This window comes from Leopardus geoffroyi, chromosome E2 (genome assembly GCF_018350155.1).
Source record: "Leopardus geoffroyi isolate Oge1 chromosome E2, O.geoffroyi_Oge1_pat1.0, whole genome shotgun sequence".
NCBI lineage: Eukaryota > Metazoa > Chordata > Mammalia > Carnivora > Felidae > Leopardus > Leopardus geoffroyi.
Genome location: NC_059335.1, coordinates 10,462,446 through 10,488,416, shown reverse-complemented (window position 1 = coordinate 10,488,416; position 25,971 = coordinate 10,462,446). Strand labels below are relative to the sequence as shown.

General features: G+C 53.5%; 1 protein-coding gene across 4 annotated transcripts in view; it reads right to left on the bottom strand.

The window, feature by feature from the left end:
• Nucleotides 1-25,971, bottom strand: part of PRKD2 (protein kinase D2) — a 47,262-nt gene that overhangs the window by 10,611 nt on the left and 10,680 nt on the right. The window contains exons 1-14 of one of the 4 annotated variants that reach the window (XR_006702249.1): nt 23,759-24,759; nt 21,518-21,656; nt 17,145-17,276; nt 13,912-14,066; nt 13,593-13,815; nt 11,845-11,922; nt 11,612-11,765; nt 7,583-7,700; nt 6,785-6,862; nt 5,724-5,982; nt 4,114-4,166; nt 3,902-3,974; nt 3,310-3,416; nt 1,663-1,824 (exon numbers count right to left, since the gene is read on the bottom strand). Coding sequence is in view for 3 of the 4 variants with exons in the window: in XM_045440777.1 (XP_045296733.1) it covers nt 1,663-1,824; nt 3,310-3,416; nt 3,902-3,974; nt 4,114-4,166; nt 5,724-5,982; nt 6,785-6,862; nt 7,583-7,700; nt 11,612-11,765; nt 11,845-11,922; nt 13,593-13,815; nt 13,912-14,066; nt 17,145-17,276; nt 21,518-21,656; nt 23,759-23,998 (1,971 nt within the window). In the remaining variant the exon portion in view is untranslated. Of the gene's footprint in view, nt 1-1,662; nt 1,825-3,309; nt 3,417-3,901; nt 3,975-4,113; nt 4,167-5,723; nt 5,983-6,784; nt 6,863-7,582; nt 7,701-11,611; nt 11,766-11,844; nt 11,923-13,592; nt 13,816-13,911; nt 14,067-17,144; nt 17,277-21,517; nt 21,657-23,758; nt 24,763-25,971 lie in introns of those variants that run through there. The other 3 variants (XM_045440777.1, XM_045440776.1, XM_045440778.1) reach the window with 3 other exon arrangements.

The following is a 25,971-nucleotide window of genomic DNA, read 5'->3' as shown; positions in this document are numbered from 1 at the left end:
ACCAAGATCCAGTGTCCGTCATATGCAAAGAGCTCTTACAATTCAATAAGATCAATCCAACTGGAAAATGGGCAAAGGGTATATAAAACACAGGCCAATAAACATAGGAAAGTATGCTCCACCTGACCCATAATTTTTAAACTGCCAAATGAAGCTACATGAAGTGTTTTTCCACCTATGAGAGTGGTGATTATTTTATCCAGAGTTAGCGAGGAGAACGTAGACACCCTCAAATTGTTGTTGAGAGCAAAGACTGAAAGGGAGTTTAGAGAGTAACTGGGCAGCATGTTAAAAAAAATTCTAAAGCACGTTCCTCTGGACTCAGGAGTCCATTATCTGAAACGCATTCTATGGAAATTCTCCCACCAGAGCCCAGCAACGTTTGTAGACAAATATTCACAGGAGGTTATTTGTAATAGTGGAAAAGTGAAAACAACCTAAGTGCTCAGCAATTAGGGATTTTGGCGATATCCGCCACGGGATACAGCTCAGAAGAAAAGGCAGTTTGGCTAACCACGTACTGAAATAAAATAGCCTTCCAGAAGTACTATTATAGTGAAGAAAGTAAGAGGCAGAGAGGCACAGATAACACCAATTAGTTTGACATTACTAGTTAAAAGCATAGACCCTATGTTCAAATCCCACCAGCTGTGTGACCCCGGGCAAGTTACTTCAAGTCTCTGTGCCTCCCGTTTCTCAACTGGAAAACGGGCGTGACAACAGCCATTGCCACAAAGGTCGCTATGGAGGTAAAATGAGTTAAAAACACTGCCTGGCACACAGTAAGTGCTCAATAAAGGTTAGCGACTGCATTATTTATCACCGTTATTAGCATCCCCCATCCCAGCCCTGCCCATTCTGGGTGATCACTGTCCAGGGCTGGGCTATCTTGATCTAGATGTGTGGCCAGCACTGTCCCCTCCGTGGGGCGGGAACAGAGCTGAGGCCCAGGGAGTGTCTGTTGAACAATGTAATGAATGAATGAGCTCCCCACCGAAAGGACTCTCTCCCGTTCCCTTTTTCTACATGAATATTGTCAGGCCTGGGGAGCCGCATTATATAAAGTAATCCAAAATATAAACATTATTTATTATTTGTCTACACTAATAACTAGTATGACTACTAGTCTACTGTTTTTACCACTCTATGATTTTCTATTGTTATTCCTCTTTTATTAATCCACAGTCTGTTCTATTATGACTCTATTATTATTTTAAAAGTATCATTCTGGGGCGCCTGGGTGGCTCAGTCGGTTAAGCGTCCGACTCCGCTCAGGTCATGATCTCAGTGTTCGGGAGTTCGAGCCCCGGATCGGGTTCTGTGCTGACAGCTCGGAGCCTGGGACCTGCTTCGGATTCTGTGTCTCCTTCTCTCTCTGCCCCTCACCCGCTCACAATCTCTCTCTCTCTCTCTCAAACAAATAAAACACTTAAAATTTTTAAAAAATAAATAAATAAAACTAAAACTATCGTTCTGGGGCACCTGGGTGGCTCAGTTGGTTTTGTTTTGTTTTTTTTTTTTTTTCTATTGTTGCTATTATTACTCTATTAGTATATTTTTTATTATCCGCGATCGCGACTCCCACGCAGTGTCTGCGGGGCCTGAGCGCAGGGCGGGTGGGGAGCCGGGCAGAGAGGGGCGGGGGCAGGGGAGGGGGCGCACCTGGGTGATGAGGAACTTGGTGAGGCGCTCGGGCAGCCGGCCCTTCTCGCTGGAGAGGATCATCTCGAGCATGTCCCCATGCAGCTTCTCCATTACCACGAACACCTTCTCAGGCGTCTCAAACATGCAGTCCAGGTTCACGATCCCCGGGTGCCGCAGACTCTGGGGGTGGGGTGGGGGGTAGGGTGGTCGTCAGGGTCTCGGTGGCCCACGAACTTGGGACCCGAGAGGCAAGCCATGCTTCCATGGCTTCCAGACAAGACGACAAATAAGAAGGATGTCCCTGGGCGCCCGGGGGGGGCTCAGTCTGTCAAGTGTCCGACTTTTGATTTCAGCTCAGGTCGTGATCTCACGGTTCGTGGGTTCAAGCTCTGCGTGGTGCCCCACGTCCAGCTAGCCGTGTGGAGCCTGCTTGGGATTCTCTCTCTTCCTCTCTCTCTCTGCCCCTCCCCTCACCTTGCTTGCTCTCTCTCTCAAAATAAATAAATATTTTTTTAAAAATGTCCCTGGTGGGGCGCCTGGGTGGCGCAGTCGGTTAAGCGTCCGACTTCAGCCAGGTCACGATCTTGCGGTCCGTGAGTTCGAGCCCCGCGTCGGGCTCTGGGCTGTTGGCTCAGAGCCTGGAGCCTGTTTCCGATTCTGTGTCTCCCTCTCTCTCTGCCCCTCCCCCGTTCATGCTCTGTCTCTCTCTGTCCCAAAAATAAACAAACGTTGAAAAAAAAATTAAATAAATAAATAAATAAATAAATAAAAATAAAAATGTCCCTGGGGGGTGAGCAGCTCCTTTCCGGGGGGTGGGGGAAGGGGCTTCCCACAGGCCCAGACAGAAGCACATCCCCACACCACCAGGTATCTAGAAGGATCTAAATCTTGAAGTTCTGTTGAAGGTCCAGGGTTGGGGAGGGAAGGTCTGTCTTTTAAATCCTTTGCCCTCTCAGGGCACCTGGGCGGCTCAGTTGGTTAAGCATCTGACTTTGGCTCAGGTCATGATCTCATGGTTTGTGAGTTCGAGCCCCGCATTGGGCTCTGTGCCAAACGGCTCGGAGCCCGGAGCCGGCTTCGGATTCTGTGTCTCCCTCACTCTCTGCCCTTCCCCCGCTCACGCTCTGTCTGTCTCTGTCTCTCTGTCTCTCACAAATAAATAAACATTAAAAATTTTTTTTTTTTTTTTAATCCTTTGCCCTCTCCCCCCACAGCCCTGCCTGGCCTAACCTCATTTCTCCCACCGAGGTCCCCACCCAGCCTCCTCCCGGAGCTCCAGTCTCTGGTCCCATCCTCCAGCAGCAGCCAGAGGGAACTTCCCAAAGTATACACTCACCCATGCCCCTTCCTTGCTCAAAATCTTTCCACGGTTCTCCAGTACCCTCAGGAGAAAATCCACAGGGTGTGGCCCCACCCTCTTCCCTGGCCTCACCTCCCACCACCTCCCCACACATAAACCATCTAGCAACCTTGGACTTCAAATTCCTGGAGGACTTCTGCTCAGAACACCTTCCCACCCCTTCAGTCTCCATACGCATATTCCCTCCTCCAGTAAGCCTTCCCCGACCACCCCCACAGCCTGGGTTAGCCCCTGAAAGGAGGAAGCAGGAAGCGAAGGTCCCTCCTAGGTGGGGGCAGAGCTGGGCCCCGGAGCCCGGTGGTCACCTGCAGAATGGCCACCTCGTTCCGCAGCTGGCTTTCCTGCTTGGTGGGGAAACGCAGTTTGTCGATGACCTTTACTGCCACGTCCCGGCCTGTCTTCCGGTGCTTTCCTGAGGGTAGGGGAGGTGGGGGGTGAGGGGAGCAAGACCTTCCAGTCCTGGCAAGACGCACACCCCCCCCGCCCCCCGCCACAGAGGCACAGGCATAGTTGAACAAAGGTGGACAGAAGGTCATCAAGGTGGCTCTGTGGGGTCCCCAGGAGAGATGTGAGGGGTGGGGGGCCTTGGGGGACAAAGGCATAATGAAGAAGGTAAAAGACAGAGTTCTGAGGCGGTAAATTCGATTTATAACCAATCAGAATCTCGGAACTAGCTCTGTGGCCGAAGGGCAGAATTTGCTCTCCTTAGTAATAACAGGAAGAAGTCCATTGGCTTTTCCCAGTAACAAAAGGAGAGTCTGTGACCATTCGCCAAGAGGATCTAGCCTTCTAAAGTCAACCAGAACAGGAGGTGAGCATGTGGTCAATCAGATAGGAAGGTCTGGAGCCCAGAACCCCCCCAGGATCCCCTCTGGATGAGCTCGGAAGCATCCTTACCTCCATAGACCACTCCAAACTGCCCTGAGCCCAGCACCTCATCAGGGAAAATCTGGTAGACGGTGGCGATGTCCTGTAAGGTGGGGACGGGGACGGTCAGGAGTGCCAATGGAGACAGGGCATCGAAGAGACTGGGAAGGGCAAGAGGGCTGGGAGGCTGTGTGGGAGGCAGAGGCCATCCTTGGGACCATGGGGTGGGGGCAGGGTCTCACCACATTCTCTTGGATCTGGCTGTTAGACACGGAGATGCTCAGAGAAGCTTGTCCTACAGAGAGGGGAGAGGGGAGAGGTGGAGGTGGGTTGACCCCGGGCTCAAGAATATCTTCACCCACAACTCCACCCGGGTTTGAATCCAGGGAATCCAGCGCAGCTGCAGGCTGCTGACTTGTCCGTTATGAACCTCAGTTTCCACATCTAGAGAATGGGGATAACATCAGGTGCTCCCTCATAGGGCCGGGGGAGAAGTAAATGAGATATATACTGTGGTGGGGGGCTCAAGAAGTGACGTCACGGATGATTTCGCCGAGCACTGCACCCCATGAGCTCAGTGCCCAGGGAAGCGTGCCGATCCCACCTTACAGAGGAGGAAACTGAGGCTCGGCGGGAAGGCACACGCTGATTCCAACATCTTCCCCCTAAGCTCGCCACCCGACCACCCAATCAGAGCCAGACATTTCCAAAGTTCTGATCCTTCTGCCGTTTGAACATCTATCCCCTCCCCATTCCAGGCCTGGCCCTTCATCCTCCTCCACGGTCTCTCTGCCCCTGTTCTGCTCTCTCCTATCCAGCCTCCAGAGGGAGCTTGCTGAAGCACCAACCTGAGCCTGCCCTCCCCCTGCTCAAAACCCCGCCATGGCTCCCCAGGGCCCTCAGGAGCAAGCCCAAGACACTTCAATGGCCTAACAGGCACCGGGCCATCATTTATTTCTTTGACTTCAACCCCCACCATGATGTGTGCTCCCGACACCCTGGCCTCCTTGCTGGGCCTCGGATACAGCAGGTTCCCTCCTAGCTCCTGCCTTGCATTTTCTGTCCCCTCTGCCAGGAAGGCGTGTCCCTGCCTCTGGACTTAGTTCAATCCTCCTTGACACTCAGTCTCAGCTCAAATGCCTCCTGAGGCCATGTCACATTACCCCGGAACACATTCTACATCACACTGGTCATTCACACAGGATGACCTGATCGGTGTCTGTCACTCACTCTGGATTGAGCTCCAGAAGGCAGGGGCCTTGGACTTTCTGATCATCTTTTCCCCCTGCTTGAAATATTTCCCATTTGCTTGCCCCTCTTTCACCCCTTCTCAGCTTCCATGGCTCAACTCAGATGTTGCCACCTCCAGGAAGCCCTCCTAGATACCCAGGCTGGATTAACCATCCCCTCTGAGCTCCCAACAGCCCTCTGGCTCCCCTGTCCGGGCCCTGCCCACTCTGGGTCGTCACTGTCTGGGGACAAGTCTCCCTTACTGGACTCTGAGCAGGTGAGGGCAGGCCCTGGGCTGTTTTGGTCACAGCTATGTCCCCAGTACTGTCCAGCACAGGATGGGCACAGAGAAGACACTCAGCAAATTCATGAATTAAATAGTCTGAACGCACAATCTGGAGGAGTTGTCACCACCTGGGACAAGATTCAGACAAGGGAAGTGACCTGTCCAAGGCCACACGCTGGGTCCGGGCTTAATGGAGATATGGACCCAGGCCACCTGAGTCCAGAAGCCACATTCTCCACTGTGCCATTCCCTGCCTTCTTCCTCGCTTTTCCCTTCCCTGGGACCCCACACCAGCCCCCCCAGATCCATCCGCTCAGGGCCAGGGTGGGGACTTACTGTGGGGTGTGTGGCCCGGGGTGCTGGGTGCATCCTGGAGGATGACGGGCATCAAGGCCTGGCGGATGGCCATTTCCCAGCCCCGGGCGGCCTCGGCCCCCTGCCCACTGGGGCCCCCTGGGGCCCCACCGGGTGTCTCGCCCACAAAGTAGGTGACATTGGCAGTGACAATCTCGAAGCAGTGGGGGTTGGTGCCCGGTGGCACAAGGCTGAAGTTCTGGGCGGGCTCCACGGTGAGGATTTCTGACAGTGGAATTTCCTGGCAGGACACACAACATGCACCAGTGAGGAGGCCAGGCGGACCCTGGGGCTCCGCACTTATTCAGAAGAGCACACAGAATCCAGGGTCAGTGGGAAGGGCCTGAACTGCAGAGTCAGGAAAAGCCTCCCGGCAGAAGTTACATGAAGCAGAGATCAGAAAGGTAAGAAGAGGCCAGCCGGTGGTGGATGGTGTAAAGAACATGTGCAAAGGCCCTGAGGTGGGAAAAGGCTTGTTTTCAAGGGACGTATTCGATTCCCATCACATGCATGGTGCACAGCACACAGTAGTTGTAAATGAGAGTAAATGAAGGACATCAGGCTATGGCTAGGCCATGAGGGGCCTCAAGGGCCACAGGGAGGAACCCGGGTTTTGTCTCCAGGGCTCTGGGGAGCCATGGAAGGGTTTAGAGCAAGGGAGCACCAAGACTGTGGGGGCAAGGGCAGAAGCAAGGACGCAGCGAGGAGACAGCCTGGAGCCCAAGGCAGCCACGGGAGGTGGTGAGCAATACTAATAAATAATCCACTAATTCCTTATAAAGTAATGATGATAACGGGGACCTCAACACATGCCAGACCCCCAGCTAACTGCTTCTCGTCGGTTATCTTTGAATTCGGGGCAGCAGCCCTGCGACGAGGACTAGTCTTTGAGGTGCGAGACGTGAGGCGCAGAGAGGTGAGGTAAGCCACCCGGGGTCCCCCGCTGGAAAGTGGTGGGGCCGAGCGGGGCCCATTTGCTGATGACAAGCAAGCCGGCAGGCAACTGGGAGAGGAGTGGAGGAGGTCTGGGGGAGCTGGGCCACCTTGTAGTATCTGTTGGTCGTGTTGTTCTGGAAGAGCGTGATGCACTTGCAGTCCAGGCGCCAATAATGCCGCTTCCTCTGTTGGGAGAGGTGCCCCGGAGGGTGAGGTGGGGCGCCCTGGGCGCGCCTGGGGCTCCGGCCCTTCCCGGGGCCAAACCCCGCCCCTAGCCCCGCCCCCGCAGGCCCCACCCCTTCCGCCTCTGGGGACGCACTCTAACTCTAGCTCCGCCTCCCGCAAGGCCCCGCCCATTTCTAGCTCCAGCCCCACCCCCACCTCATCCCCTTCTCAGATTGATCTCTCCTCTCCCTCCTTAGCTTCGGCTCCACCCCACTTTGCCCCGCCCCATAACCCCTCTCTAACTTTAGGTCAGCCTCCAGCCTGGCTCCTCTGCCCCTAACCCTGCCCCACCCCTGTCTCCTGCCTGCCCCCCACTATAAGCCCTCCCGTTCCCTCCCTTCCAACTTCGCCCTACCTGGTACCACCCTATTATCACACACCCCCCCCTTAGCCCAGCCCAGCACCCCCTCCCCCCCATCCCACCCTCTAGAACCTTAACCCTTCTCGCCCCCGCCCCTAACTCCAGCTTCCCGGTTCCGGATCCCATGCCCCCCCAACCTTGTCCTTAGCCCCGCCTCTTCCCTGACTCCCAGGGCCCCTCCTCCCTCCCTCAGAACCATCCCTCAGGTCTAGCCCCGCCTCTACCTCGGCTCCGCCCACCACAACCCATCCAGCCCCGCCCCCTCCAGCGAATCTTGCCCCTCCCCCAACTCTAGCTCCGCCCCACCCCGCCCACTCACCAGCGTGTCCTTGTTGCTGTAATGAACCACCCAACCCTCGCGCAGGGTGGTGCTAGATTTCCGTGTCGTGTGTCGCACCGACTGCACTACCCTCATTAGAGGGATGTACCCCAAGGAGCTGAGGGGGAGGGGAGAGGAAGAGGTGAGATGTTACCAGTGGAAAATACCCATGAGCACCTGGGACGGCGGGGCACATCTCTGGGCCGGCAGGAGTTGGGAGTTGGGGGCCACGCTTCGGTGGTTTCCAGGTTTCCCTTAACGAGGAAGGGAACTCTTGAGAGGGCCACATTAAAAGGCTGGCTTCGTAAGTCAGGCTGCCCGGCGTATCACCCAAGCTCTATGTGCCTCAGTTTCTCCGCCCGAAGGGGTTGTTGTGAGAAGTGAAAACCCTTTTAAGGAGTTGAGCACACTGCTCGGCACACAGTGAGCCTCCAAAATGAGCCCGGTGATTGTGGAGCCAGCTGTGTAACACTGGGCAAGTGACTCAACCTCTCTGTGCCTCATTTGCCCTCATCTGTGCCCATGTTATTACTACACAGGGAAAACGAAGGCCGAGAGAGATTAAGAGACACGCTCGACTCCAGAACCAACAACCCCTTGAGCCCTGCACTAAATCAGGATTCGGGTGGCCCTGGCACTTCCCTTTGCCTGAGACTTGGTTTCCTCATCTGTGAAACGGGCTGCCTCTCCCGACACCCCCACCCGGCCCAAGTCCATCAAGATCCAACTCTGACGCCCTGTTATTCTGTTGCTCAACACTCCCGGGAAAGACCTGGCAGAAAGAGAATTTGAACTTCCAGGCAGCTTGGGTCAGGTGGCACCAGTAAGAAACTCTCTTCAGCCATTGTGACCTGCATACCAATCCCCCGCTCTGGCCTGGTCTCCCACCCCATCCCTGCTCCAGCCACACCAAGCTCCGTGCTGTTCCTGGAACATGCTTGACGCTGCCTCAGGGCCTTTGCACTTGCTGTTCCCTTTGCTTGGTAGGCTCTTCCACCAACTATCATCCACATGGCTCCCTTCCTCCCCTCCTTCAGATCTCTTCAAATGTCACCTCCTCAGAGAGGCCTCCTTTAGTGACCCAAACTAAAACAACATGTCTTCAGTCTCTGCCCCCTCTCTTTGCTTTATTTTTATTTCCTTTTGATAGCAGTTATCGATACCTGAGGCTATGGATGTGTCTGTCTATTACCGGTCTCCCCAACTAGAGTGTCTGCTCTATGAGGCTGGAGAGTTTCACAGGCTTGGTTCACTGCTGTAATGCTTGGGAGTCCAGAACCCAGTGGGTGCTCATTAAATGTTTACCGACGCACCGTGGAAGTGGCTGACCATCTTCATCACCTTTATGCCGCCCCAGCCCTGTGGGGTGACGTCACAGCTCCTTTCCCTTACTCATTATTGGCCAAAGCCACTGAGGCTCAATCTTCTAGCCTAGAAGTGGGGACGGTGATCCTCGTGGTCCTTATGGGAAGGATTTAGTTCAAGAACAAATGCTTCCCTCGCTGACGGTTTCAATCCAGAGGTTACTATTTATATGCGCATTACTGTATGAATGCAACGCATTAGTAATAGCGTATAAATATTATTCTAAAACATATGCAAAAGAGTGAAAACATTTAAAAGATGAGACGAGGGGCGCCTGGGTGGCTCAGTCGGTTGAGCATCTGACTTTGGCTCAGGTCATGATCTCCTAGTCTGTGAGTTCAAGCCCCGCTTGACAGCTCAGAGCCTTGAGTCTGCTTTGAATTCTGTGTGTGTGTGTGTGTGTGTGTGTGTGTGTGTGCGCGCGCGCGCCCCTCCCCCGCTCACGCTCTCTCTCTCAAAAATAAACATTGAAAAAAATTTTTTAAGATGAGATTAAAAGTAAAGAGACACGGAAATGCAAATATCTTTCCCCAGGCTCCGGAAGGGATCACCCCCCCTCCCCCTCCCCAGAGAGAATTCTTTAAAACCCCGTTTAAAAGCCAGCAAGCACTTGACCTGCATGATCTAACGGAATCCGAAAATCACCCCGCGAGGCAGGCGCCTTCATCGCCCCAGGAGGAAACGAAGGCACAGTCACAGACGTGACTGGCAGCGTAAGTGGTGGACCTCCGACCTAGCCCTGGCGCTCGCAGCCTCTGGCGCCCTGTGCTTCCGGAACCCCGCCGCCTTCCTGCCCTCCTAGGCCCACAGGGGTTCCACACCCATGTATGAAGCCAGGCCCCGTCCTAGGCACCTGGAAAATGCACAAATATCCTTGCCCTCAAGCGCCGAGCGTAGAGTCCAATATATATATGAATAGATATAGATAGTCCATGGGGCGCCTGGGTGGCTCAGTTGGTTAGGCGTCTGACTTGGGCTCAGGTCATGAATCTGCAGTTCGTGGGTTCCAGCCCCGCGTCGGGCTCTGTGCTGACGGCTCAGAGCCTGGAGCCTGCTTCCGATTCTGTGTTTCCCTCTCTCTCTGTACCTCCCCGGCTCACCCTCTGTCTCTCTCTCTCTCTCAAAAGTAAATAAACATTAACAAAATTAAAAATAAATAAATAAATAAATAAATAAATAAATAATGTCCAGGATAAATATGAATTCCTTTTATAATTTTAAAATGTATAATTAGGGGCGCCTCGGTGGCTCAGTTGGTTAAGCCTCTGCCTCTTGATTTTTGGGTCAGGTCACGATCTCACGGTTCGTGGGTTTGAGCCCCGCATCGGGCTCTGCCACCGGCCGGGCGGAGCCTGCTTGAAATTCTCTCTCTCCCTCTCTCTCTCTGCCCCTCCCCCACTCGCGCTTTTTTTTTCTCTCTCTCTCACAATCTCTCTCTCAGAATAAACAAATACATTCATTAATGAAAATTTTAAAAAATGTACAGTCGAGCAACTTAGTATTATTTTTTAGAGCTCCCATGCCAGAAGAAAGCCACTGCCTGTCGGGTCCCTGGGGATGGTTCTCCCCTTCCCCATTTTACAGATGGGAAGACTGAGGCACCAAAAGGGGAAGGGGCTTGTGCAGGCCGTACCAGTCAATCTGAGGCCAAAGTGGTTAAAAGAAAATGGGTAGTTTTCTCTCTGAGAAGAGCTAACTTTATTTTTTTTTTTAATTTTTTTTTTTAATTTTTTTTTTCAACGTTTATTTATTTTGGGGACAGAGAGAGACAGAGCATGAACAGGGGAGGGGCAGAGAGAGAGGGAGACACAGAATCGGAAACAGGCTCCAGGCTCTGAGCCATCAGCCCAGAGCCCAACGCGGGGCTTGAACTCACGGACCGCGAGATCGTGACCTGGCTGAAGTCGGACGCTTAACCGACTGCGCCACCCAGGCGCCCCGAGAAGAGCTAACTTTAAAGTTTATTTATTTTGAGAGAGAGAGAGAGAGAGAGAGAGAGAGCACGTGAGCAGAGGAAGGGGGCAGAGAGAGACAATCCCAAGCCAGTTCCCACACTGTGAGCACAGAGCCCGCCGTGCGGCTTTGGGGCTCAAACTCATGAACAGCGAGATGGTGACCTGAAACCGACTAAGCCACCCCGGCGCCCCAAGAAGAGCCAACATTTTTAACCCTTACTGCGTGCCAGGCACTATTTTAGGCACTTTGTTTGTATCCGCTGACTTTCTCCTTACGACAGTCCCCAAAGGTACGTACTAATTTATCCCCATCTTACTGGGGGGGAAACTGAGGCCCTAGGGAGGGTCGTCTCCTGCCTAAGGGCCACACAGCAGTCTGGTTCCAGACCCCCGTGTTCTCATTCTTTGCACTGTCCCTTTGCAACACAGACTGTTTCTGGAAGGACCCGCCAGCGGCCGATCCCAGGGGCAATCCTCAGGGAGCGGGGCTAAGCAGCTGGGAGGCGAGAGGGATTGACACTCTGCCTTTTGAACGGAAATGCAACCTGAATGAAAAGACGTGTGTGTGAAAACTTTGTTTTCAATACACATTATTCAAGAGAAAAGGTAACGTTGAAAAATAAAGGTGTGGGTGCCTAGCAGATTTACAGGGTGATGCCAACCCATTCTGGCGAGAGGAAGGGCCTTCCCCCGAGGGTGCACTGGGTACCTCTGGGCCTCGCCTCCCTCGCCTTCCTCCTCCTCGCTGGCGTGGAGGGCATTTTCCGAGTGGGAGCCCGGGATGACCCCGGAGTCGTCGGATTCATCCATGAGGGAGCTCTTGTCAGCCTCGCTGTAGTCGGTGGCCTCGTCCATCGGCACATCTAGGGGCACAGGGGCATCAGAGGGGCCTCCGCCCGGCCCTGCCCCCACCCCCTTCCCGCCCAGCCCACAGCCTCTCACCTCCGTTGATGAGTGCCTCCCCCAAACAGTCGTTAGGGACGCGGGTGGCGCAGCGTTTGTGACAGTTAAACTTGCAGTCTGGTATGAGGACAGGGAACAAGCGGACAGGTGGCAGGGGAAAGAGAGGTCACCTGTAAGGGCTGAATCTTGACTCCTATCCCCCAGACCCAAAAGATGCTCCACTCGCTGCTTGGGGCAGGAAACCCAGCCGAACCTTCTCTGGTTATCCCTCTTTGAGCCGGTTTCCTTCTGAAATTCTAGAATGTAATAGGGTCTACCATTCCATGATTCTGGACTTTGAACACTCAGGAAAGGGTTTCCCAGCCTCTGGCACTAAGGATATTTTGGGCTGGATGATCCTTCCTTCCTTCCTTCCTTCCTTCCTTCCTTCCTCCCTTCCTTCCTCCCTCCCTCCCTTCCTCTCTCCCTCCCTTTCTTTCTTTCCTTCCTTCTTTCAATTCTAGATTTCTAAGACTCCAGATTTTGACACGCAAGTTTCTAGAACTTGACACATCTACAATTCTACAGTTCTATGATTCTAGACTACCGAGCCTCCTTGATGTCCAAGGTTTTAGGGTTTTCTATACATAAATTCTAGAATGCAGTGACTCTACAGTTCTGGACTGCGAAGACTCCAGAATCTGATGATTCCAAGTTTCCAGAATCCCATACACCTAAGATTCTAAGCCTTAATGTTCTTATTGTTCTTTAGCTGTGTGCAGCTAAGATTTTGTAATTTTTTTTGTTCCAATGAATCCTAGAATTGGACAGCTCTAAGTTTTTATGGATCTAGATTTCCGATTTTCTAGATTCTAGAATTCAAAGTTCCGTGTTCTAGATTTCTAGGACTCTAGGATCCCATGGTTCCCATGCGATGCTTCTAGGCTTCCATTATTCTCAAATCCGATGGTTGTAAAGTTCCAGTATTCTGAAAATCTATAATTTGGTAGTTCTAGGCTTTACGAATCTAAAGTTTCTGTGGTTCTTTTCGCTGAGTCCTACAGCCCAGAATTCCTGAAGCCTATGCTTCCAACATTCCATGGTTCTAGAATTCTCAAGATGTGCAATTTGAGAATTCCATGCGGGGCACCTGGGTGGCTCAGTCAGTTAAGCGGCCAACTTTCAGCTCAAGTCATGATCTCATAGTTGATGAATTCTAGCCCCACGTCGGGCTCTGTGTTGACAGCTCAGAGTCTGGAGCCTGCTTCGGATTCTGTGTGTGTGTGTGTGTGTGTGTGTGTGTGTGTGTGTGTGTGTCTCTGCCCCTCCCCCACTCTTGCTGTCTCTCAAAAATAAATAAACATTAAAAAAAATTTTTTTTTTAATTCCATGCTAAGTGGCTTTATAAAGCTAAATTTCCAGGCTCTGAGGTATCAGCACAGAGCCTGACTCGGGGTTCGAACTTACCAGCTGTGAGATCAGGACCTGAGCTGAAGTCAGGAGCTTAACCCGCTGAGCCACCCAGCTGCCCCCTTTTTTTTTTTTTTTTTAAGATTTTATTTTTAAGTAATCTCCACACCCAACACGGGCCTCGAACTCACAACCCCGAGGTCAAGAGTCATGCGCCCTACCGCCGGAGCCAGCCAGGCACCCCCAGAATAGTGGGATTCTTACGGCCTGCTGGGAGCCCAGGGGAGAGAACCCCTAAGCTGCTAAGCCAGTGTATGTATGTGTCGAGTGGGAGGTGGGGCGGGAGGGGGGCGTCTGACCCCTGACCCCGTCTGTCTCCCCGCGGGGGCCCCGCTGACCTTTGCACTGCAGGCCCTGGCGAAAGAGGCCTTTGAGGAGCTTCTTGCAAGCCTGGCAGACGGTGGGCCGGGTGTAGCTGTGGATGAGGAACGTGTGCGGCACCTTGACCTTGGAGAGCAGCATCTTGTCTAGCTCGATCGGGCGTCCCGTGTAGGAGGAGGCAGAAGAGGAGGAGGAGGAGGACGGGGGCCGGCGAGGCAGGAGCTCGGTGGTACTCCGGCTCTATCGGTCAGCAAGACGGGAGGGACGCATTAGTGCCTGGGCCCTGTCACCCGCCCGGGCCACCGCCCCCGGCCCGCCCACTCCCCAGCCCCTCACCAGCTCATCGGCCATGCAGGGCAGGGACTCAGAGGTGCTGAGGCGCACGGAATGGCCACTGGCCAGAGACGTGGACGACAGGCGGCGCTTGCGGGCCCCGCTGCAGTTGTTGGGGATGCTGAAGGCGCAGCGCTTGTGGTAGTTCAGTCCGCAGCCTGCGGGGGCGCCAGACGATCAGAGACACGCTTCCACCAGGCCTGGGCTCTAACGCTCTGCCCCACCCCCCCCACCCCCCCTTTCCTTTTCCGTGGATCGCAAATACAGTAGATCTCTCCGGGGGGCCCCCTGGTAATGCCATTAAAGCCAATGAAAAGTTACAAGGACTCAATTCAGGCAGAACTACTACTGGCCTAGAAGGTTCTGGACCAGGCAAAGAACCAGGAGCGGGTGAGGTGCTCGCTGAGGGCCCAGGGCACGTGGATTGGGTCGCGGAAGAAGGGGGCCACAACCACGTGACCAGCGGCACAAACGAAGAGTGCACGAGCACGGACTGTGTCTTCCTTATTCCGACATATGCGGACGCCAGTATTTTGTTCTCTTCCTTCTATCCCCTCATCCCTTCTTTCATACGGAACATTTACGAATGTGCCTGTCATCCTCGCGCGGGGACCATGCTCCTCGTCTCCGTATCGCTCCAACTCGCGGATGCTCGTTGCCAGGGCAAGCACTGTATTGGACGTAAGTTACAGGATAAGGAAGCAGAAGACAGGTCCGTTAAGCTCGGGGCTTCGGCTCAGGTCGTGATCTGGAGGTTCTGGAGGTTCATGGGTTCAAGCCCCGGGGGGGCTCTGGGCTGATAGCCCAGAGCCTGGAGCCTGATCCGGATTCTGTGTCTCTCCCTCTGCCCCTACCCCCCCGACTCTCTCTCAAAGACAAAAACATTTTAATAAAAATAAATAAAACTCCTCGTCCATGAAAGCCTGGACAGACTCAGCTTGTTTTCCTAAGAGGCTTCCCGAAGCCTTACTCTAGTACACCTCCAGTGACTCCAAATGATTCCAAGACGGCGCTCTGTTCTGGAGTGGAGAATGTTCCTCCTGCCTTTGGAAGCTCCTCGGGGAACGCTTCGTGAAGCCCGTCTTCTGGCAGCCCGGCGGTCATGGGCTTTCCCAAAGGTGGTGCTACCAGAAAAGCTTCGGGATGGCAAATGGCCGTTGTGTACAGGGAAACACTTTCCAGCGTTGACCTTTATTCACTCATGTCCTTCATTGGAATTTCAGAGTTTCATCCGTGATTCCGTGTGTGAGTATCAAGGTAGAATCAAACCCTCATCGGAAGGTGTCAAGCCTGACAGGAGTGCCTCACCTGCTCCTGGTCCTTTACCTGGCCCAGAACCTTCTAGGCCAGTAGCTGAGCTGATCTCGTGGTTTGTGGGATCGAGCCCCGCGTCGATTGGGATTCTCTCTCTCCCTGTGTCTCTGCTCCTTCCCCACACACGACTGTGTGTGTGAGCGCCCGCGTGGGCACTCTCTCTCAAAAATAAACGTTAAAGAAACCTTCCAGATGCCAAGACGTCAAGAGTTGGATATGGTGTCCTCAAAATAAATAAAAAAGCTTAAAAAAAAAAAGGGTTGGATACGGTGTGTGCATGAGAGCAATATTGACAGCAGCTCTGAACGCACAGAATCAGTTTTCTGCAGGCCTGATATGGCTCTTATCCGAAGAGTCCTTGAACACCACAAGTCTATTTAGGGCTGCGTGGTAACAACTCTGGTCCATTCTGTAGGTCATCTGGTGTTCCAGACTCTAGATTTCCATTTGAGCATGACAGCCGCAAAGCTGGAGATCCTTGGATGACGGAATATCGGAAAACATGTCTCTAGTAGAGGCTCACATTGAACAGACGATGGCGGGGCAGACGGTCTTCGAACAACAGATGGTCTTCCGCTGCTGTGTGTAGAGTCAAGGCGGGTGTGTGACCTTCATCTGCAGGCGGGGTGAGATCTCAACGCTCTCCCTCAGAAGCATCAAAGATAGGAAGAGTGGACCCGCGGAACTTGACACTCGGGCTTAACCTTGAGACATTTGGGCTAAAGGAACACTGTGTGTTCCTTTATTTATTTATTTATTTATTTATTTTTTAAGTATGATAAAATTAAAGACATGTGCATGGGTGCTTGTTGTAGACTGAACATGTGTCCACCCCTCCAATCTCATAGAATGATGCCCTAACCGGCAATGTGACTGTATTTGGAGATCGGCCTTTAAGGAGATAACTAACATTAAATGAGGCCATAAAGGTGGGGCCCTGATCCGACGCAATTGGGGTCTTTTATAAAAGGAAGACCTTTCAGAAGTTGTTGTCTCTCCACACGCCATGTGAGCACACGGCAAGATAGCAGCCATCTGCAAGCCAGGAAAAGGTCCTCACCAGGCACCAAACCCTGTCCGAAGGTTGATCTTAAACTTCCCCGCCTCTGGAACTCTGAGTTATAAATACGTGTTGTTTAAGCCAGTCGGCCTGTGGTATTTGGTTATGACAGCCCTGGCCCACTGAGGTGCCAAGTCAATAAGGACTGGACTCTGATGGTCAGGTGCCTGTGTCAAATTGGCTAGGTTAGCATCCTCGGTAATTCAGACACGAATGTAGGGACTGCTTGTAAAGGTGTTTGGTGGATGTGAATCAAGTCGGCAATCGGATGACTTGAAGTGAGGGAGAGTGTCCTAGTGAGGCTGGGTGGGCCCGTTTCCCTCCGTAGAAAGGTTTGGAAAGCAGAAGTGAGATTTCTCAGATGAAGAAATTCTGCCAGTGAACAGCAGTTTCAGCTTCTGCCTGCCCTTCCTGACCGGCTGCCCTATGGATTTCAGAGTTGCTTAGCCAGCCTCCCCCTGACAGGGGCTTACAATTCCCTTACAGGAATTCCTTCCAAATATCCCTTAATATGTACCTCCTACTGGCTGTTTCTCTGGTCGATCCCAGTTGCAGGCTCCGCCTTCTTCCCCGCGCGCACATTCCCCTTTTCCTCTCCCACGCTCCTCCCCCTTTTACCTCTCCCTCGGAGCTCCACCTCTCAGGCTCCTCCTCCGGAGCTGAGCCCCACCCCCAGACCCCGCCCCTCGCACAAGCCCCGCCTCCCACCCCACCTCCTGTTCCTCCCCCATGCGGTGCCTCCCGGCCCTTGCCTCTGCCCCCGAGTCCCGCCTCCTACACCTGAACCCCACCCCAGCCCCACCCTCCTGCCCGCCCCCTACCCCTTGGCCCCGCCTCCAGCCCCTCGCCCCTCTCCCCTCACCATCACACTTGAGGCCCTGGCGCACAAGGCCGAAGAGCATCTCCCCGCAGTGATCGCAGAAGGCAGGCGCTCGGTAGGAGTGAACGGTGAGGGCGTGGGGGCGGATCTGGAAGTCCTCGAAGGTGGCCGAAGCTGCAGGCGGCAGGGGGAGGCGGAAGGTTGAGCCGGGGCAGCGGAGGCTGTAGGGTCCTGGGTTTCTCACAGTCCTCCCGGCTGCGAGGCTTCATCTTGCCTGCCTTCATTCATTTACTCGCATACTACACTCTACCTGGGTTCAAATCCCAGTTTCACCACCGGGGCACACACCTATGCCAGGGACTGGGGAGGCGTTGAGCAGATACAGAGATTCAGTTTTGCAAGATGAAAACACTCCTGGAGACTGTTGCAGGGAAGCGTGAATGTGACTAACACTACTGAACAGGAGACGCACAAATGGTTCACACAGTAAATTTATGTTACGAATATTTCACAGTTAAACATTTTTAAATCAAATTTAAAAGTACAGATGCCTAAGTCTCATCCTCAGAGTCTGCGATCTACTTGGTCTAGGATAGAGCTCGAGCCTCAAGAGAAAAAACAAATACCTATGTATCTCAATGTCCTCATCTTTAAAAGGGAACTCCAACAGGAGCGCCCAGGTGGCTCAGTTGTTTAAGCTTCGGACTCTTCGATTTCCGGGCAGGTCGCGATATCACAGTTCGTGAGTTAGAGCCCCGCATTGGGACTCTGGGCTGAGAGCCCCGGGCCTGTTTGGGATGCTGTCTCCCTCTCTCTCTCTGCCCCTTCCCCGCTTGCTCGCTCTCTCTCTCAAAATAAATTAAAATAAATAAATAAACTTAAAAACAAAATAAAATAATGAATTCAGTTGTCTCAAGAGCCCTGGAGATACATCCTGCCATTGTCCCCGTTTTCCAGATGAGAAGACGGCAGCACAGAGAGGTGAAACAACTTGCCCAAGGTCACACAGCTTGCAAACTGTGGAACTTGAAATCGAACCCAGGCCAGTGCAGCTCCGAAGTTCATGCTTTTAGCACTGTAGTTACTTCCTCGCTGAACTGTGTAACTAATAAAGTATACAGCTTGTGCCAACTATACTCAAATAATTAAAAAAAAAAAAAAACTGTCAAGCAATTGTTTCCTATCTCAATGACGGGACAAATATTTATTGAGGACCAACATGAGTTGCGGGCTCTGGTTTTCCCTAGCATAAAATTACATATAAATATAAATATATATATATATATATATATATATATATATTTATATATACACACACACACACACACACGCACACACGCACACACACATATATATGTGTGTATGTATATATATAGCAAATTATGTATATATGTTTATACAATATCTATATCCCAGAAATAAGTTACAACTACTCTCTCTCTCTCTCTCTCTCTATATATATATATGTATACACACACACACACACACACATACAGCAGGCCAGAAGTCAATAAGGGCTTAGGAGAAAAATTAAGCAGGGAAGGGAGATAGGGAAGGTGTAAGTGGTCCAATGTTAAACAGGTGATTGAGGAAGGCCTCCAAAGGAAGCAAGGGTAGGAACCACACAGGTGTCTTGGAAAGAACATGCCCAGTATCATAATAGTATTCTTTATAGATTCATTTTTAAATAATTTTTTGTTTATTTATTTCTTTTGAGAGAGACAGAGAGAGAGAGAGAGAGAGAGAGAGCGTGAGCTGGGAGGGGGAGGAGAGGAAGAGGGAGAATCCCAAGCAGGCTCTGCAGAGTCGGCCCAGAGCCCGACTTGGGGCTGGAACTCACAAAACCGTGAGATCATGACCTAAGGCAAAATCAAGAGTTTTACACTTAACCGACTGAGCCACCCAGGTGCCCTGTTTATAAATTCTTTCTTAAGGGCTAAATGAATATATGGAAAGCATTGAAAACACTGTTCTTTTATTATTATTATTTAAGATTTTGTTTTTAAGTAATCTCTACACCCAATGTGGGGCTCGAACCCACAACCCTGAGATCAAGAGTCACGTTTTACTGACTGAGTCAGTCAAGCACACCGTATTTTTTTTTAAGTTAAAATTTTTTTTCTTTTTTTTTTTAAGTAGGGGCTTGAACTCACAACCCTGAGATTAAGACCTGAGCTGAGATCAAGAGTTGGACGCTTAACTGACTGAGCCACCCAGGGGCCCCTTAAGTTTTTTAAATTAAAAAAAATTTTTAAACAGTGCTCTTTAAACAGACCACATAGAAAGTTGCTCAAGAATGGTTAGAATGGTTAGAATGGTTAGAATAAATCATTTTATTTTAGAATGATTTTTTTTAAGTTTATTAATTTATTTTGAGAGAGAGAGAGGGAGCAAGTGAGGGGAAGGGGCATGGGGGCAGGGAGAGAGAGAGAGAGAGAGAGAGAGAGAGAGGGAGGGAGAGGGAGAGAGAGAATCCCAAGCAGGCTCTGTACCATCAGCATGGAGCCCGACGTGGGGCTCGAACTCACGAACTTTGAGATCATGGCCTGAGCTGAAGTCGGGTGTTTACCCAACTGAGCCACCCAGGCACCCCATTAGCTTTTATTTTTAAAGTTTCATTTTTATTTTTTATTTATGTATTTATTTTTAAAATTTTTTAATGTTTATTTTTGAGAGACAGAGACAGAATGCAAGTGGGGGAGGAATGCAGAAGGCAGAGAGAGAGGGAGACACAGAATCCGAAGCAGGCTCCAGGCTCCGAGCTGTCAGCACAGAGCCCCAACACGGGGCTTGAACTCATGAACTGAGAGATCATGACCTGAGCCAAAGTCGGATGCTTAACCGACTGACCCACCCAGGCGCCCCTAAAGGTTCATTTTTAAACTAACTCTCATTCTCTTTCCTACCCCCGCCCCACTCCCAAAATTCAGTCTAATATTGAGCTATTATCCTTGTTATTGTGTGACAGAAAGGGGACTCTCTTCTGTGTGCCAAGCACCGTTTACATACTCAGGGTAAAGCTATGAACAAGATAGGTTTACACCCCACTCTCGGGGAGCTGACATTTTTCGGGGAGACGGGCAAAAAAACATGCACACACAAATAAACAAGGGAATTTCAGACACTGGAAGAAATGGCACTTAAGCTCAGATCCAAATAACAAGAAGGAGGTAGCTGTGAGAAGACAGGGCAGGGAGGGAGGCACAGAGGACAAGTGCACAGACGCAGAGACGGGGGACAGCTTGGCTTGCTCAAGGGACAGAGAACAGGCCAGCTCCGCCAGATCAAAGAAAAGTGAGGACAGTGTAACAGATGAATTTGGGGAATTGACAGGGGCCAGATCATGGACACCCTTAAGACCATTTTAGGGGAGTACACATTTTATTCCAAGGGTAACGGGGAGCCATGGGAGGATTCTGAGCAGCAAAGTGTCATGATCTGACTTATGAGCTACTCCAACAGTCTGGGCAGGAGGTGACAGCCTCATGGACTAGAGGAGGTAGTAAGAAATGGACTCAGGATGGGGCGCCTGGGTGGCTCAGTGGGTTAAGGGTATGACTTCGGCACAGGTCACGATCTCAAGGTTCGTGAGTTCGAGCCCCGCGTCGGGAGCCCCGAGCCTACTTTGGATTCTGTGTCTCCCTCTCTCCCTGCCCCTCTCCGCTCATGCTCTGTCTCTCTCAAAAATAAATAAACATTAAAAAAATTCGTTGTTTAATGCGAACGGCTAGTGGGTAGCTAAGTTCTGGCTGAAAATACAGGTGCCCACGCTACATCTAGCCTCGCAGAGTCTGATTCCATTTAGCATTTCACGGGGCGGGGTGGGGGGAGGCATGGATAGACAAGGTCACATCTCAAGTGCACGGCTCAGTGAATGGTCAAACTGCACACACCCCGTCACCAACATCTTGATAAATAATGGAAGTTGGAATCAGTCCCCAGAAATCTCCCTCCTGGCCCACACTCTATCTTCTCCGGAGGCACCCACGTTCCTCCCTCCTAACACCATATAGCGATCGCATCCGTCTCGGTGCTTCCTCAAGGAAATGATAAACATACGTAGTCTGATGTCTAGCATCTTTCAGCTTTCGGCATTAGGAAGTGTGAGTATCACTACTGATGTTGCTGGGGTACCCGCACAATATATTTACTCCTTCCCAGGCCGTGGTTTGTAAAAGCTCCGGAGGGGACTCTAACTTGCAACCAGGGCTTCGAACCACTGGCCCCGACTTTAAGAAGCAGGTTTCTGGGCCCACCTCTCCCTTTCCCTCCTCCAGATGTCCCGTCTCACCTCTATCCCTTCCCCCTCTACACACACACACACACACACACACACACACACGCACGCACGCACTGCGCCCCGTCCCCACCCCCCAGCTACAGGCTGCGCCCATAGGGGGGCCTCCACCGCTCACCCGACAGCACCACCTCCACCAGGTCGCCCTCCTGGATGTCTCCAACTGAGCGCACCAGCTGCAAGAGGTTGGCCGACGTGGGGTCATGTTTGAAGAGAAGGATCTTGTCGTAAAGGCCGTAGAAGCCACACTCGGGGAACTGAGGGGCGGGAGAGGGAGGCGGTGACCGAGAAAGGCTCCCCGAGCTGCCTTCAGCGGCGGTCTGGAACGCTCCCAGGGCAGGGCCGGCTGCTTCCCCCGGAAACAGAGACCCCGCAGCCCTAGCTTCCTGCCTGCTCCCTCCCCGGTGCAGCTCGAAGCTCAGGCGGGCGGGGTGCCAGGGCCCCAGGTGTGCTGGGAGACAGCACCGCTGACAGAGTTTGGTGGCCGGACAAAGAAACTAGGGTGGGAGGGAGAGTGGCTCTGGGAGCGTGGGCATCTAGAATTTTCCAGGAGGGCGGGTGTGTGTGGTGAGGGGCTAAGCGAACACCCGCTCCTTTACTCTCCCCGCCTCCCCAGCTTCCTTCCTGGATCTATTGTCCCTGTTACCTGGCTCCAAGCCCAGCACTAGGGTGGGGCCAGCTGGAAGAAGGGGATTTAGGACATCTGGGGGGTGCGGGGGTGGCGGCAGGAAGGCTAGGGCTCAAGGGAGCTGGAGGTAGGGAGGGTGCCCCCCCACCCAATGCCCAAAGGACCCAGGTGTCCCAGTCCCTAGCTTGGGCTGGTTGGTTGCTGGGGGCGGGGGGGGGGGGGGGACAGGAAATGAAACCTGATAGAACAGAAAGTGAAACAGCCCAGGTGGGGCAGCTGGAAAGCAGGGAAGGGACGTGCCACACACCTGGACAGAGAAGGCACAACAAAACGGGGGTGAGGCCTGAGGGAGTAGGCAGACGATGTGAGCGCCCCCCGGCCAAATTACCCCCAGGGGGCAATCTGCCCTCCAACCTACCCCACCCCCACCCAGTTTTCTCACAGAGCCGCTGAGTTGGGTGTGAAAACTAGGCCTCTGGGTTTGGGGATTGGGTGGAGGGTGAAGGAAACCCCATGTGTTCTTGTCTGCTGGGAGAGGGTTCAGGTGACAGGGCCTAGGCCCTGACTGCTTGGTCGGGTAGGTGAGGGGGGGGGGGCGGGGTGGGGAGAGGGGGCTTTCTCTAGGTGTCAGTTGCCTTGTCTGTAAAATGGGGGAGTTGGCTCAGTCCCTGAGGTTTCTCGGAAGCCCAAAGAATTCATTATCAGGGGTCTGAGAAGATTCTGGAACGTGGACATTTTGGGATTCCAACATGCTCACATGATAGTATCATATACATCTATCTCAGGTTCGAACATATTCTATGTTTGAGGATTTCACCACCCCAGAGTAGCACGGTCTGGTATTTTCATGTTCTAGGAATCTAATACACGAGGATTCTAGTGTTTGAATATTTTACCATTAGGATTGCAACAACCCAGCATTCCAAAAGTCTAACATGTTCACAGTCTAGGATTCCAGCAGCCCAGGAATCTAATATTCTAACATTTTTACAGTCTCGAACTCCAACAACAGAAAATCCCACTATCCTAACTTTTGACGTTCTAGAATTCACGCATTGAGTGCCACCTGATTCCCTCTCGGCCCGTGATCTCCAGCTTCTCACCGAGGTAAGGCTGGGGTTGGGGAAGGCCTGTTTTAATAGGCCGGCATCAGACCTGAGGAGTGGGGACAGAGTCCCCAGAGCTTCTGGGGGTTCCAAAGAGGTGCTGGCCCCACCACACACATCTCAGGCCTGGGGGAGGGCAGAGATTGGGCTCTGAGACCTCACTTACCCCACGGCAGCTAGTTCAAGCGCCCACACCCACACGTGTCACCCGATAGCCACGGCCAGTGCGGCTTGGATTTCTACTGTTTCCACCAAATGGGAGGTCCAGGATGGGCTTGAATGCGGAGGTCCCCCATCTGCTCACCCCACCGGCCCCTTCCTTCCCACTTCTACACCTAGCTGGCCTCTCCCTTCCTCCCTGCTGGCTGCAGAAAACAACAACATACAGGGACACGCAACTTGGGGAGACCTTTGGAGCACCCCACCCCTGCCCTGGCCTCCCTCAAAAGGAGAGTGGGGTGAGGAGGCAACTGGGGGGCTAAATGCCCCACCCCCACCTCCCAGTCGCCCAAGGTTTCATCGTCCTTCTTCTCCCTCCCCTATGCTGGGCTCCAGGCCACCTCTGGCAGCGCCCCGCCCCCTGCAGACCTCTCCCCAAGCTGGATGAGAGACGCTGCACCCTCACCTTCTGGTCCACGATGGAGCAAGCCAGCTGCTTCACATGGGCCAGCTCGGAGGCGGTGGGCAGCAGCACAAACTCGCGGGTCAGCCCGATCTGGATGTGGAAGGAGACCCCGGAGCTCGGAGCTGGGATCTGGGCCAGCTGCGGTGGCGGCGACTGCAACTCCAAGCCGCCGAGGGGCGGAGGAGACCCAGGCCCGGGAGAGCCTGGGAGCGCGGCGAGATGGGAGAGGGGGGCGGCCATAGGGGAGAGGCCCGGGACCGGCCGCCCGGCGCCCACCCGGGATCCGGCTGAAGGAGTCCGGGGACCCCGGGTCACTGGATCCAAGGGAGCTCGTAAGCTGGTAGCGGGAGTGCGGGGATCCCGGGGCTACGAGAAAAGAAACCTAGCAGGTTGAGGGCACTCGAGGATGGCGGGACCCTGGGAAATTAGAGAAGTGTGATCTAGTGGATCAGACGCCCGGGAATCATAAAGGAGAGATCTGATGGTTTGAGGCACCCAGAGATTGAGAGATTCTAAGAAATCAAGAAAATCTAGCAGGTCGGGATCTCAGGGATCAGGAGAGCCCAGGATCCAGAGGCCCCTTGGGGAGAGAAAGGCTTGAGAAGAGAGCGGGCGGAGGGGGTGGGGGGGAGTAGGATCGCAGAATCCAATGGCTCTAAGAAGAGGATCCAATTAAGAAGGGGGCCCGAGGGGATTCACCAGACCCTGGGGGTGGAGGACAGGAGTCTCTGAGTCGGGGATCGAGTGGATCCCAGGGATCCGACGGGCCCAGGGATGGGCAGAGGGATCCTGAGGGCCGGGGTACTAAGGAGGGAATCTCACGGGTCTCAGAAGTTGGAGAAAAGTTCGGTCGGGGGCCGTGGAGAAGGGGGCGTTCCCAGCGGCGGTGGAGGGGGCGGGGGGGGGCAAGGGAGGGTCGCCCGGCGCCGGGCGCCGGTGGCTCTTTTTCCCCCTCCAAAGTTTAACTCTGCGGCTGCGGCCCAGGAGGAAGTGTCCGGAGCGATGGCGCAGTCGGCCAATCCGCGCGGGCCTCGGTGACGTCGAGATGGGCGGAGCCTGTCGAGGGGCCGGGGGCGGAAGGAGAGGGCGGGCCCCGCACCTCCGAGTGGGGGCGTCACCTGCCCCTCCTGGGTCCGGGAGTCTGGGGTGTGAGATGCAGGGCAGGGCAGGGATCCGGGACCGACTCCTACCCCCCAACACACCCAAGTCTAGAAAGTTAACTATTCCCAGAGTTGGAGAGGAGGGGCGAGGCACCCTCATCCCCGCCACAGGTCGCGGGGGCCCGGGCTGAGGAGGCGCCTGGCCCTTTAAGGAAGGGGGCCCGTCTAGCCTGGCCGGCATCCGGCGCCCACCGCAGGGGAAAGGGTGGGAAACTGGTGTCAGGTCCAGCCCGCTCCGGGATCTCTGAACTCGGTCCGCCTCTTCTCAGATCGTCGTCCTCCCCACCCCTACCCCACCCCGCCCAGGACAGGGGGTGCTGTAGAGATCCCTCCCCCGCCTCAAGCCCGCTACATAGATGGGAAGGCAGAGGTCTCCAGATGGGCAGAAGGACCCTGACTCATGTCTGTCTCTGGCAATCTTGGCAAGGTGCATGGAGAAACCTGGAGGGGCTGGAGCTGGATTATCTGTGCAGGGAGAGTCAGACCCAGGGCCGACAGAGAAGGGGTGTAGTTTCCTTTAATCAGCTCGCCACTCCACCCCAGCCCTCAGGAGTGGAGAGCCACAGACCGGGAGTTGGGGGGGGGGGGTGCCTGAAAGGGCCATAGCAACCGGGGAAGACAACACCCCCACCCCCACCTCATAGAGGGAGAACAGTTTGTTCTCCTGGGGGAACTGTGCATGTGTCTGTGTGCCTTTAGGTGAGTGGCTTCCCCTCTCTGGGCCTGTTTCTCCATCTGTTAGATGGGACAGTGATAGGACCGACCCCAGAGGGTCTTTGTGGGGATTAATGAGGTTATATGATGGCGCCTGGCACACAGCTGAGGTTCAGTAGGTGGTGGCCATCACTGTAATTTGCACAAATAAAGGGGTAGGCACCTTGAGCACTCAGGGGTTAAGTAGAGTAGGTTCATTCAGTCAGTCATCTCGGGAAGCATTGAATGCCGGCCTACTATGTGCCAAGCTTGTCCCAAAACAGTTCCTCCAGGCTGTTCAGGAGCAATTCAGACTCGATTTCTCTTCCCCAGCTAATAAGAAGAGTGGCTGCCATTAGT